This window comes from Apus apus, chromosome 9 (genome assembly GCF_020740795.1).
Source record: "Apus apus isolate bApuApu2 chromosome 9, bApuApu2.pri.cur, whole genome shotgun sequence".
Taxonomy (NCBI): Eukaryota; Metazoa; Chordata; class Aves; order Apodiformes; family Apodidae; genus Apus; species Apus apus.
The window spans coordinates 1975692-1990593 of record NC_067290.1 but is presented as its reverse complement, the minus strand read 5'-3'; the positions used below and the strand labels follow the sequence as shown (position 1 = coordinate 1990593).

General features: G+C 43.4%; 1 protein-coding gene across 4 annotated transcripts in view; it reads right to left on the bottom strand.

The window, feature by feature from the left end:
* IQSEC1 (IQ motif and Sec7 domain ArfGEF 1) overlaps positions 1-14902 on the bottom strand; it is a 158530-nt gene that overhangs the window by 40590 nt on the left and 103038 nt on the right. For all 4 annotated transcript variants that reach the window (XM_051627459.1, XM_051627460.1, XM_051627461.1 and 1 more), the window contains exons 2-3: positions 14041-14320; positions 6950-8214 (exon numbers count right to left, since the gene is read on the bottom strand). In XM_051627459.1, the coding sequence (XP_051483419.1) occupies positions 6950-8208 (1259 nt within the window). In that variant the 5' untranslated portion in view covers positions 8209-8214; positions 14041-14320. The remainder of the gene's footprint in view (positions 1-6949; positions 8215-14040; positions 14321-14902) is intronic.

Sequence of the window (14902 nt, the reverse complement as noted above, 5' to 3'; positions counted from 1 at the left end):
TCCTATCCAATGCTGATCTGGGAGCTGCTCACCCAGCCAAATTCCTCCTTTCCTAACGACCAGCTGTCCCTGAGCACGGACCCAGGCCCTGCCGGAGCAAAGGGCAGAGCAGCTCCTGATTCCTGGCACGGCCCAGCGGGAGCCAGACGTGTGCCTGGAATGCTGCAGGCCAGGCGGAGCTGGCGGCACAGGATGAGGTAACGGCTCCTCACCCTTCCAGGGACACTCACACACTTACTGCCGGTCAGGGTGCAGCCTTTCAAACGCCTGACTCGCTCGCAAGGCTCCGCGAAGTTTTGACTCGCTTGGAGTGGCGACAAAGGGAACCCTTGTGCCCCTCTTGGCATCTGGTGCTTCGATACCCCCGCGGGTTGAGCTCCCACAGGCAGACGTTTCAGCTGGTTCTCAGGGGCAGGGCACAACGTGTGCTAATCAGAACACCCATTTTGGAAAAAAAAAGGAGGAAAAATGGGTCCTCAGGGAGAAAAGATAAAACACTCACAGAACAACGCAAAACACACACTGTGCTGCTTTTTTTTTTTTCTCCTTTGGGTGTTCTCACTGAGGGCTAAATGCTTTTAGAAATAATGAGTTCTACTAAGAACATTCTTCCCTTCTTACTTACTCCTCAGCATGTTAGAGGACAAGCTACATGGAGTGCTTTGATTTTAATTTTTGTTGGAACTGTCTCTGGCTGCATAATCTGCAGTCCAGATGTTGTAACAAGAGTAAAGTCCCTCCCAGCATATACAGGAGGAGGGAGAACGGCTCGGTTGCAAAATCCTGAATAAGCCTCTTGTCTCCTCTTTCTGTTGAATCACTCCAAAAAAATCACAGAAGATACATGATTTACAAAGATACAAGAGATCAGCCAACAAAATAAATGAATGAGTTCAAAGGTAAAGAGAACCAGCTTAGTTTGATTTATACCTCCCTCCTACTCAGCCTGCACTTATGAAGTCTAAAATCATTAGAAATGTTTCCAACAAGCTTTCAACTTAAAACTCTAAGAGGGAAAGTCTGAAAAATGATGTTTTCAGACCAGATATTAAAATGCTGATTGGATACCATGCGACCTGACAAAAGCAATACAGAAATACTGTATATTCAGCATCTCAAATGAAATTCATTAGGCATGTGACTGGTGTAAATGCAGTAACAGCAAATTAGTATCCATTAAAATATTTAAATTAATGGCTACTTGCAAAACTTCATTTTTGAAACAATTAAAATCACCTCGCAACTTTAAATGATTTCAAATAGAGGAAAAATGTGTAGTTCATTCTGAATGAAACAGTACTCAGGAATCTGAATTACCCTCAATCTCTACCTGCAGGTAAATGATGGAAACTCTCTGAGCAGTTAAAGCTGCTTTCATGGAAAACAAAAAATGAGCCTTCTTGACACCATCATATTGTGTGTGTTGGATTTTCAACAAGAATTTCTCTAGAAATTGTAATTTGCAACGTTATATTTGGTATAATACCACCAGCACTCAGGAAATTCCTCTCCTATCTGCTTAGTAAAATAAAGAAATACTTAAATTAACATTCCAAAGAATCTAGACATGTTTTTAAAAGTCTGCTCCTGGAATTAGTATTCAATTTATATCAATAATGATTTTTAAATTTTGGACAAAATCATCCTCACCACGCAATAAATGAAGCTGGCAGGGCTTTCAGGGCTCACAGTTCAAAAGATGATAGATCTCTGCATAATGCAAACAGATAGTCATGCCTTTTTAGCTCGGTCAATAAGTCCTTTGAGAGAATTTTGGAGTAGTGGGAACCTCGATAATGGTCCGTTATGAAGGAAGCTACAGAAAACTCTTCAAAACAGTTTGCTGTAATGGACTGAGCACACATGGGGAACCGTTTTCCATCTGTCACTACCCTTTCCGGAAAGCAAAACTGGACAAAAATGAGGGTAGGGGTAAAAGGTATCTGGGAAAATGCACTGTAAAAATATTTATAGCCTAGCCTCTGTTCTAGCAATGTAAGCGGTGTTATGCTCACTAACCTCCAAGATGTATGTGCAAGATTAAGCCATAAAACCTTCAACAAATCGCTACCCAAAAGAGTCCTCGATAGAGTTATGCCCCAGCACAGCAAGCAGAGCAGCATGGTGCAAATAGCTGGTGAGCTCTACTTCACAGTCTCTCCTCACCAGCAATGTCAGAAATTGGCATCAGCACCACTGGCTCTGTGGCAAGAAATCACAAGCCCACAGGAACACTGCCAGATGAGAGGACATTTAACAGTGTCTTCCAACGCCTGGGATCCCAAAAGAGACACTAAATCCAACCCTAGTCTCTGCTAGATTAACAAATAAGTTAATCACAGAGAGAAACACAAACTTTTATCTCCCATATTTTATAATACTAAGCAGAGTCGCACTGAATTTCCAAGCCACCCTCACGTTGTCCAAGGGTTGCTGAATACACTTTATTAGCACAGAAAGGGTTTGTACTCCTCCCCAGAGGATGCTGACTACTCACTCACTGTGCATGGCCCCATCAGGTGCACCACTGCAGGTTGAGACTGCAGTAATTGAGGGCAGTGACATCAACAAACACACCTGGAAGCCACAAGTACTTGGCAAAGAGCCCAGGTGACTGACACCATCACGGTGGCACAGGAGCAGGGAACCTGGCACTATTCTTCTTCCTACACCTGCACAGCTCTGCACAAAATTACAGTCTGCTTCTACCGACTGCAAAGCTGACCCAAGGGCAGGACACGTTTCCTCAGACTACTGAGGTTAAACCACTGGGTCCTATTTAATCTGTTAGAACCATCAGTGCACCCGTAGCAGAATAGAACCTGAAAATCCTACCAGATTGGGCTGCAGTAACTGGTAAACCAGGAATTTCCAGCCTGCAGTCAAAACAAACATGAGAATAAAATCACAGCCCTTTTTACATTTTTTTTCCTCCCTCTTCTTCTTCTTTTTTTTTTTTTTAAAGCAGCAGTCAAAAGCCCTCTTGAAGGCTTGTTTACAAGCAAACCAGTCTCAAAGGCTGGATTTGCATTGGCAGGGTTTGGAGCCTGCAAAATAAACCTTTCTAGGTAGTGTTTTCCTTCTGCCTATAAGGGAGGAATGGTTTCCAGCATAATTTCTCCCAGACTACATCCCTTTCAAAGTACACTGAAGAAAATGCCTGTTTCAACACAGCTGCCCTCATCTGAGCTTCCCTGGGAGCCTCTGCACTCTGGGCACGCTCCTGCAATCCTTCCTTTCGCAGGGCAATGAATGGGAACACACACTCTGACAGCCCATTGACAGGGTGAAATCACTGCTGCCATTCAAAAATAGGAGAATGTACAGAAGCTCTTATTTAGCTGCCATTTCCTTGGCAGAAATCATCCCACTTGGGTGATGCTTTATATTCTGATATAGCGGATATCACAAAACATCTTTTAAAAACTATACTTCTTTAATCAACACTACGGTTCCAACTTGAGTGCCAAGTTTCAGTTTGAAAGAGATTCTACACACAAGTGAAATGAAAACTGGTTTTCAATTACCTACAGTTTTCTCTCTACTGTCCTGTGTTCTTCATTCTCCAAGGACATTTGTGCTACTAACGCTTTGCATGCAACAGTGGTTAATTGAACGAGACCACCAGTTGTGCTCAACTTCTACTTCACCCACCACTGGCTGTTCTAACAAAGGGCCTCTGGTAAGAGAACTGCACTTTGGCTCCTGAAAATGGTTATTGTAACAGGCAGGTCAGAATAATCATAAAGCATCTGTTGAAATTTCAACTGCAAGGACAGTGGCTTTCCATGCTTCTTAAAATTTCATTCTTTCAACACATCTAGAGAACAAAGCAGGAGGACCTTACTGCAATTCATGCACTTCTTTGGAGCTCTTAACTCTCTGCACTTCAGCCAAGTTTCGTGTGCCAGAAAGAAAAGACGTGATTGATCGGTAATTAAGGTTTGGGTTCTTAATTTGCAAGTAAAATTTCAAAGATGTAATTAATTTAACACGAACTTCTTGTAAAAGACATCCTTAAAATCTCCTCTAGTAGATGCAGACATGTGGAAAAAACTTGGGTTCTTGTACTAGGCAACTTCAAAGCCACTTTCAGTTCTGTGCACAGTCCTTCAGCATGGGTGGAGGACACATCCTCTCAGGAGCTGCTGCCAAGACTTGTACTGCTCCCTCTTCATGTGTCATGAAAGACCATGTGGTGAGAAGACATCTAAATGATTTTGTTACATGGACTTGAACACTGGAGAGCAGAGTAAGCCATGTATGCCACCCCATCCACCCTGGGTGTACATCTGGTGGCAGGACAGGAAGCACAAGCAGCCTGTAGCACAGGCAGACCCTTGCTGATGTGAGATGCTGGGCATGACATGAGAGAAACTGCAGAGACAGGACTGACCTGCAGAAAGTCCATCTGAGCTGCAGCCCTCCTTGCTGGCCCATGTCTAACCAGGTCAGTCATGTGAACTGGCAGCCTTCAGCAGGGAGGCTAGGGCGTGGCTTGCTTTTCAAGAACCATTTGGACCCGCACGATGCTGTGACATACTTGATGTGCTGAGAACAATGGGCATAATGCTCAGAAGGCAGCTGAAACTAATACACCTGCACAACACGTAACTGAAGGGGAAAAGGGTTCTGCATCCTGAAGAAATAAACACTTGTAAATTCTGGCAAGTGCCTGGACACAATCTCTGTCCCTTCACTTACATCACGCAATGCAACCTGCAGTCCCACCTGAAACACTCTTAAGAACCTCCTTTTGAACTTTGAAAGAATAAAGCTTTGGAAGTTTAGAGATTCATGCACCATCAAATTCTATGATGGTTCAATACTTTACATTGCACAGAGGGAAAATGAAGCTATTAATGAAAATGTCACAGCCTGCAGACTTGAGGAGCCATAATCAAAACCAAGACACACAGGATACTCAGGGACTTCCTGAGCCATCAGTAGAATCCAGAGTGACTCCAAAGGCAATGGGAGTCTTGGTTCTTTGCCAACACTGGAGACAGACCATAGTGGGGGAATGGCACAACCACATGTAGCAGGTCTCACAGAGGTGTTGCAGGAGTTCAGCACAGTGCCAGCTTTTATAACTCTGCTAGGAAACTGCACCTCATCTTACAACCAGCCAATATACATAAAAGGTTTATCTCTGTTCAAGTCCATGCAGCAAGATCACTTAGATGCGTTTCAAATAACACTCTCTAGTCTCCTCTGTTCCTGATGTTTATTTTTCACTTTCAGCCTCCTACTGATGTGGCAAGTGACTAGAAGCACCTGCCTGTTATTTTTTTCCATTCATCATTTTTCTTACAGCCTTCTGCAATTGACTCAGTAGGTTGTATTATCAAGCCTAAAAGTTCACTGATCATTGACTGCTTAAAGCTTAATTACCGTGCAAAAAACCCAAGCAAACACCCAAGTCTTTTAAATGTCAGCCAAACAGTACCAGCACCTTCCTCCCCATGCCTCACTAAGGATGTTAATGTTTTCAAATCTTCTAAAAAAAGGTAATGTATGTATCTTCCTACCTGGTCTACCTGAGGAGCAGCAGAAGCTGCAGAGATCCTATGATTTGCATAATTCCAGTTGGTTAAAGCTTCTGTAAAGGCCTATTAACTTTTTACAAAGATAAAAAAAACAAACCTGAAATTGTTTACAGCCAAACCTGGCCAATCCACACTTAGTTTCCTAATGCACAGCCTCACGTGATGGCATCAAAAAGCTTTTATTATCTGCAATGTTACAGCATATTATTACATGTGGAACCACTGACCTATTAATCCAAACAAAACTAATCCCAGCACCGCGAGCTGAAAAGGAGGGCTGAGCTCATTCAGGCTGCAGGAGACTGTGAGGCAAGCTCTGTGGCAGCACGCTGAAGTATCTGTTCATGCTTCAGAAGCTACAACATTTTCGTGGAGAAATCCTGAAGTACTCTGTAGGAAGTGTCAAAAACTTCCATACACGTTGTGGGCTGCCATCAGGATTTTAAAGAAAAAGAGGGGAAAATTCTGGCACTTGGTGTCTTTTGTCTGAGTCTTCTGAGGAGCTTTATAAGGACTAGTACCAGAAAAGGTTTAAGGAAGTTACACCCATTCTAGGGCAGGGAACTTGGCTCACCAGACATCAGCTAAGAAGTGAAAAACTAGGATTTCTGATGTCAACCACCTAGCTGTTCTTGTCTTCAGATGGTGTTAGCTCCAACGAGAGCTATGTCACTCCAATTATGTAAATACAGGGTTTAGTGTATTATCTATTACCCTCTATCATAATACTCAGCATTTTCTACAGCCACATGGGAGTGTCCAAAGAAGAAGGTATTGTAAACAAACAAAGAATCTTTAGAAAGTTATTTTATAGAAATTTTAAGCAATTCCATACATGGGAAAATAACAGTCATAGGCAGAGGTAAAAACTTTATGATAATTTGAGGATAAACAGTAAATATTTATTAGCATAAAAATATTCAGCACATTGTTCTAAGTATCAAAGTTTTGATGAAATCTGAATAAATTCCTGGCCCTCCCTGTGTTACACAGGAAACTCATCTTAAACTGCTTCTCATTTCTAATTCCCATATGACACATTTTACAATAATTACGTGATTAGGGCAGGAAGAAATCTGAATTTGTTATAACACCAAAAATGGATCAGGGTTAAGCCACCATATTTTTCAACAAGAAAGGAATCTGATCCACCATCTACAATGGTTTACTACCATATATACACACAATTATCTTTTTTCTTTGCCCCTGAAGCTGTTTAAATATGAAGACATCAGCCTGTAAGTAGTCTAATATGAACAGTCACCACAGTAGCTTATTTTTTTCACTGAAAAGTCAGTATCAGACCTCATTCTTACTCATCTGACACAAGAAAAACACTACTGGATCAGTGGCTGTGTTCCCACCAGACACCAGAGACAAGGAGGAAAGGCTGCACTTACTTGTTAAAAAGATTCAGCCCAATCCTATAATGGCGTTTCCTGATAACATCGTTACTGAAGGCAGGGGAATCCCAGCTGTTGCGAGTTTCTTTGTGGTAGGTTTGTTTGCTCAAGGTTTGCTCCCTTAGGCTGTCTCTAGAAGACGATTCTGAGCTGCAATTTATTGTGTCATTGGAGTTGGAAGTGCTGTTGATGCTGTCGTTGTCTCCATCAGAATAATCAGACTCTGATTTGCTTTGCCTGTTTGCTGTGCCATTGATAGCCAAATGACTATCTATAGGCCTACCCCTATGCCTTGCCTCCTGCTCCTCTCGGGGTATCATCTTGGCAGGAATACTGTGAGGGATGTGTTTTGGGCTTCCTTGTTGACTAGGGAGCCCTCGGTCATAGGCATTTTGTCTCTTTAATGAACCTCTGTCTGAGCGATCACTCAAGTCCACTGAACTGTCACTGGGTGGCTCTATAGTTAGCAGTGGCAGATGATCCATTCTCATCCTCTGTTCCTGACATTCCAGGGAGGGGGTACTCCTGCAGCTCGTATCAGTGTCTATCTTATCATCTTTGTGGGTCATGGACCAGTACTCTTGGGAAGAGTTCACAGACCGGAGCCTCATATCAGATTCTGTGCTGGACGGTCTGTCTACTGACTGGGAATGTGGAAGGGGTGGAGATAACTCTTCCTCATCAATATATAACGTAACATCACTGTACGATGCTGTCATCTCATCGAGCTTCCTGTGATCCACATTGTGAAGGGCTGGTTTTGTTGGAGCACAACTGTCCCTTTCCATTTCACGACTTCTGACTTGATCCGGAGTCTGGACTTCATCAGAGTGGAGACTACGGCAGTTCAGGGCATCATCAATGGACTCTGCCAGGGATTTCACCTGCCTGGAAAAAGCATCCTCCAGTTCCGTGATAGCATCAGCAAAATCAGTGGATGCTGCTGGAGACTTCATTGTAGCTGACTCTCCAAGGTCACCACATTCAGACGGCCCCAGGGATCCCAGCTTTGACCCATCGTTTGTAACAGAAACTTGTTTTCCTTCAAAGTAAGAGCTGTGGACTTTCTCAGGCCCTTCAAAGGAAAACTGCATTCTCATATTGGACAGTACAATGCGTCTTGACATACGATTTTCGGACATAGAACTTCTCAGGCGCTCAAAATTCTTGTTCATCTGATACTGGCGAAAAGCCGTCTGTATGGTGCGGGCAGCATGTCGGGTTATGAGACGGCCTCCATACTTCCGTTCTAGCATTTCCACCTGTGGAAGGGCAAACACAATCACTCTGTAGAATCACAGAACGGTTTGAATTCGAAGGGACCTTAAAGATCATCAGGTTCCAACCCCCCTGCCATGAGCAGGGACACCTCCCACCAGCCCAGGCTGCACAAGCCTCATTCAACCTGCCCTTGAACACCTCCAGGGATGGGGCAGCCACAACCGCCCTGGGCTTCCAGTGCCCTTCTACCCTCATGGTGAAGAATTTATTTCTGATGCCCAACCTAAATCTCCCCTCTTCCAGTTTAAAACCATCACCCCTTGTCCTGTCACTGCCCTCTCTGGTGAAAAGTCCCTCCCCAGCTTTCCTGGAGCCCCTTCAGGCACTGGAAGGTGCTCTAAGGTCTCCCTGGAGCCTTCTCTTCTCCAGGCTGAACACCCCAACTCTCCCAGCCTGTCTCCAGAGCAGAGCTGCTCCAGCCCTTGGATCATCTTGGTGGCCCTTCTCTGCACCCTCTCCAACAGGTCCATATCTTTCTTGTGCTGAGGACACCAGAACTGTTCACAGCACTGCAGGTGGGGTCTCACCAGAGTAGAGGGGCAGAATCCCCTCCCTGGCCCTGCTGGCCACACTTCTCTTAACACAGCCCAGGACACAATTGGCCTCTGGGCTCCAGTGCTCACTGGTGGCTCAAAAAAAAACCAAAAACCAACAACTATTATAATTTTGAGAAATTTTTCAAACTGTGTACTGCTTTTGAAAGGAAAAACTCAAAGCTAAAGACTAACAGCTGCACAAATAGTGAACTGAATAGTCACTTGCAAGCTCGACCATAAAAATACAGACAAAAATACAACCATATGAATACTATCATCAAATTAAGGTGTTGAAAACTGGTGTGTTTGCATCTTGGTTTTCACACTGTGGCATTGGTGTGCCTGCTGGTGCCAAAGCAGGCAGGGCAGCACCCTAATGCAGCTTAACAGTCATTCTTCCTCTGCAGGGACAGCTGCAGAGAACTGAAGTCCAAGTGTACTGCAAATTGCTATATTTTGGGAGTCAATCCTACCAGCAGCCATCACCTTTCCAGGTGTGCATCACATTCTATGTGAGTAACAACCAGGTAGAATTGATTCACCCAGGCCTCGCATCAAAGCAAACCCCCCCAGACCATACAGTTCCAGAGGTTTCTCTGATTAAATATCCACACATGCAGTCTTCTTCCTCCAACAAAGAAAATATTTCAGCATTCTAAATACAAATCAAAATTGATTTCCATTCCTGTAACCGTGCTCAACATTGCCACTGTTTCCGATTAACAGAATGAATATGCAAAATAAATAATTATAACTGCTATCAATTTAACCTAGTGAAAATGACATGTCAGTGCTTTTGGAATACTCATCAGGTATTCTCAAACCTTTGCTACCAAAACATAAAACACATCACTTATTTAAAAAATACTGAGCAATATGAATAACTAGTCTTATTCAAATTCTTCCCCAACATTTAATTTCTGTTCTAATCAGTCTTTGCTGGATCCTTATTATCCACAAACACAAAACATCCATCACAAATTATTGTGTTTGTACTACAACTAAACACCACATTTTTTTCTGGCAGCATTTTTTAGCAAGTCCATGCAATATTCACAATGCATCAATGATTCAAAAATCATTTCTCCTTGCTTGCAGATCCAGGTACCCTTTTTCATTAGACATGATGTTTTAATTCCTTACGTTATGTGCACACACCACCTCCCCACCTCATGCTTTGGGGACCTTTCCCAGCAATTGCTCAGTTGAGATACTGCTGTGCAGGAGGCCCCTTCTATGGAAGGAACTAAATTCTGCCAAAAAAAAAACCCAACAACTTTCTAGTGCATTATGTCTACCATTCGGGAGTAGTTGCTGTGTTTCTTTCAGTGCTATTGCCAGGTTCAGCAGCTCCCATTCCCCTTCCACATTCAAAATGATCTCCTTTGTGGCTCCATGTTTTTACACGTGCATCACTTATTTTTAATTTTTTTATTCCAGATGCAAAAATGCAGAGTTTTTGGCATGAACTGAGCTGGGACCATGTAAATCTCTGTGTAACACTAGAGGCAATTCAGGTCCAGTGCTGAATGAGGTGGGTGCCCTGGTGACAGAGGAGACAAAGAAGGTGGAGTTATTGAATGCCTTCTGTGTCCCTGTCTGTACTGCTGGAGACTGTCCTCAGGAGCCCCAGAGCCCTGAAGCCCCAGAAGAAGGCAGGACAAAAGGGGAGTTTGCCTTGGTTGATGAGGACTGGGTTTGGGATCAATTAAGCAATCTGGACATCCATAAATCCATGGTTCCTGATGGGATGCACCCGTGGGTGCTGAGGGAGCTGGTTGAAGTCATTGCTAGGCCACTCTCCATCATCTTTGGTAAGTCATGGGGAACAGGAGAGGTGCCTGAGGACTGGAGGAAGGCAAATGTCACTCCAGTCTTCAAAAAGAGTAAGAAAGAGGACCCAGGTAACTATAGACTGGTCAGCCTCACCTCCATCCCTGGAAAGGTGATGGAACAACTTATCCTTGGCACTGTCTCTAGGCATATCAAGGATATGAGGGTCATTATGAGCAGTCAACATGGTTTTACCACAGGGAAGTCAGGTTTAACCAACCTGATAGCCTTTTATGAGGACATAATCAGGTGGGCAGATGATGGTAGGGCAGTGGATGTGGTTTATCTTGATTTCATTTGACACCATCTCCCACCGCATCCTTGCGGCTAAACTGAGGATGAGGGGGATTGTGAACTGGTTGAAGGAAGGAAGTCAGAATTGTGGTCCACAGGACAGTCTAGTTGGAGGTCTGTATCAAGTGGAACCCCTCAGAAGTTGGTACTGGGACCAGTACTATTCAATCTATTCATCAACAACTTGGATGAGAGAACGGAGTGCACTGTCAGCAGCTTTGCTGATGACACTAAACTGGGAGGAGTGGCTGACACACCAGAAGGCTGTGCTGCCATTCAGTGAGACCTGGGCAGGCTGGAGAGCAGGGCAGAGAGAAATTTAATGAAATAAAAGGACAAGTGTAGAGTCTTGCATCTGGGGAAGAACAACCCCATGGACCAGTATGGGTTGGGGGCTGAGCTGCTGGAGAGCAGGGTAGGGGGAAGGGACCTGGGGGTCCTGGTGGGCAGGAGGATGACCATGAGCCAGCAATGTGCCCTTGTGGCCAAGAAGGCCAATGGATCCTGGGGTGGGTTAGAAAGGGGGTGGTTAGTAGGTCAAGAGAGGTTCTCCTCCCCCTCTTTTCTGCCTTGGTGAGGCCACATCTGGAGTATTGTGTCCAGTTCTGGGCCTCTCAGTTCAAGAAGGACAGGGAGTTGCTGGAAAGAGTCCAGGGCAGAGTACAAAGATGATGGAGGGAGTGGAACATCTCCCTGATGAGGAAAGGCTGAGGGAGCTGGGTCTCTTTAGTTTGGAGAAGAGGAGACTGAGGGGTGACCTCATCAGTGTTTACAAATATGTAAAGGGTGAGTGTCAGGAGGACAGAGCCAGGCTTTGTTCAGTGATGTCCAGTGACAGGACAAGGGGCAATGGGTGCAAACTGGAGCACAGGAGGCTCCATGTAAATACCAGAAAAAACTTCTTTCCTGTGAGAGTGACAGAGCCCTGGGCCAGGCTGCCCAGAGAGGCTGTGGAGTCTCCTTCTCTGGAGACATTCAAACCCCCCTGGACACGTTCCTGTGTGATGTGCTCTGGGTGACCCTGCTCTGGCAGGGGGGTTGGTGGGACTAGATGATCTTTTGAGGTCCCTTCCAACCCCTGACATTCAGTGATTCTGTGATTAATCTATGGTTTGTCTTTTGAAAAAAACAAATTGTTTAGTCCTTCCCCCCCAAACAGAGGTTATATTACCCCCACATTTGCATGTGTCAGAGGGGCTGTGTATGGGGCTACTTGTAAGGCATCTTGAAGGTTAAAAAAAAAATGTTAAGACCTTCTATCACAAGCCTGCCACTGCTGCCACACATTTGCTACTATTTCTACCTGTAGAATAGATTAGGTCACGTGTTGAAATAAGTGACAAGATAATATTTCGCTGGACTAATCTCCAAACAAATTATGGATTGTTAATTTAGTCATTCTCTGAAAACTAAATATCAAACCAAAAGAAAAGAAAACTGGCACAGATGGTGTGAAAGAACATTAACTAATATACTATAAAATAAATTAACTGTACTTTATTCTTGCAAAAAGGCTGTTGTCCTTCAGGTTTAGACAGAAAATGACATAATCATTGATTATCATAAATTTGGGGGGCGGGGGGTTGGTGGGAATTTTAATTCAGAGTATTTTTTAATTTACCTAGATGATTTACTAGACTTATGACTTAACATGTCTAATAAATTTTAAGACATATTTAATGCATTTTTAAATGCATATTTAATGGACATTTCCTTTAGGCAAAGCCTTGGACATTTTCCTAAATACATTTAAGTACCTTCTGACATTTCAATGAGAGCTTTTCAAGTGCAGTAAAGAACTCTCCAATATCAAGCTTCCTTTATGTATCATTGTCACTTTTTATTGTGTAGGACTCCCTGAACAAATATAAAATAACATCTGCAGTCCTCATTCTCCATCAAACCAGCATAAAAGGACAGCTGGAATTAGGCTCCGTGGAATATCTGCAGTGCAGGAGACCTCTTTAGTAAGGTTTACACTCTATATCAACCCCTTATGAGACATCTAGCAAAAATGACTGCCAAAGGTAGGAAAGGAAGTAACATTTTAGATCTCACAAGGAGGTCCAATTTACTAGCAGAGCTGACATAATCTAGATCAAGGATCAGGAACTTGATATATCCCCACTCCAGTACAGACTTTGGTGAGCAAAAAGGCTACACTAAACTCATACTTGCTAACCCAAATATTGCCTTCAACTGTAAATCAGAGCTCAAGCTCCCTTCTCCCAGGCCTCTCCAGAACAACACTGGATGATTCTCCAACCTGCAATTGCAGAACACAAACAGATGGCAAAGGAGGCTCAGCCCCTATGCACTTCACTGACTGTCAATGTGTGGCCCAAAATCAGGAGCAGTTCGTTTCTTGTCTGCAGAATTTTGACTCTCTCCACTTGCACCATGTTAACACCCAGGTTGGAGTGACTCTGCAGTAAACCAGCATGATTCACAGCACACAAAATATTCTGTGGCAAGAACCATCTCTAACAAAAAGAACCCACCCACCCAACCAACCACCACTGATGCAATGGCTACTGCTCATCTGCCAGTGCAATCCAGGGCATTCTGCATATTTGCTTACCTTAAGCTATTGCTGCATCATTTTTAAATGATAAATAAGAACTTATATGGCAATAAGCATCTTTCAAATAGGCCTACATTGAGAATAAAGCTTAAAAGGAATCGCTGAGACTGACTTGTCTGACTAGGAGTTTTCCCTACTTGAGTAAAACTCAATCAAGACCTTGAATTCACCCCTAGGATTTGAGAGAATATCAGTGGAAATAAGATCTTCCATTCTTTCAGCAGCAGCAAAGATATCCAGGTTTCAAAATGTCTCATTTTCTTAGAAAAATATTTTGACTTACATTCTAGTAGTTGTCCAAATCATTAAATCACAATTCCTAGCACAACTGTTTTTACTGTTAACACTATTAACATATGTTTTAGGTGGGACACAAGGACAACATGACACAGAAAAGTGTCAAAAAGCTCAGAAATGCTGATGTATGACTACTTTAAACCACGTTGGCCACCGCAAAAAAGGTATTTTCAGCATCACAACTGAAGTGATACTAGAAAAGATTTTTCCCAGCTTACAGCCATGCTGTCTTTGTCATAAATTAGGTAGCAAAGCTCAAATACCTGCTTATCTTGTAGGTCTGAAGAGAGTTCATAGCTCTCAGAAAGTGATCTTGACCTTTTAATAGCCTCTTCCTCTGCTTGTTTTCGCAGTATGGATGTTGAGTGCTGAAGCTTTGGCCGCCGAGATCTTTGTCCAGGGGAGACAGAGTACAGCCCATAGGCAGAGTGGTCGTAATGGTCTGGACTCAGAGCTGAGCTGTGTGTTATAGGTCCTTGGTGGTAAGCTGATGGGCTGTCCAAAGACGTGCCAGTTTCACTGCTTGGAGCTTCCCCCTCAACACTAGGCAGAACGGAAAGACAGGAAAATCCTCAAGTGAGCATTGTGCACCAGAATTGTCAGCAACAAACAGCACAGTTTTGCTTTGTATCGTTTTGTGCAGACACCCAGCATACTTTGTTCAAATTCAGATGCAGTTAGTACAGGGTAATGTGGCTTTCATGGCAAGCACCAGCGTTTTCACTGCAGTCTAAGCAAGTCTCTGTTTCTGTTGCAGAGGTCATCCTTAGAACACGAGTCAAGCAGGAGAATGGAGATTTCAAGCATTACTTAACTTCATACAGCAGTTACCAGTAACATCCTGAGTAAGTCACTCAGCAACTACCATGTAAAATAAATGACAACTTAATTTCTTATAAGCCTGCTCATTTCCAAGTTGCTCTACTTCACAATGACAGATGCTTATTTGTGTCTTTCCTTGCTTTGACATATAAAAGCAATACTTTCCTGCTGTTACATTACAGATTGACATAAAAAGATTACTGTCACATTACTCAGAGGAGATCTGGGATTTAACTGATCTTGTGAGCTACTGTATTTCTAAAAGTTGAAGTTGGGAAAAAGCACCTCCAGGAGAAATCTCCT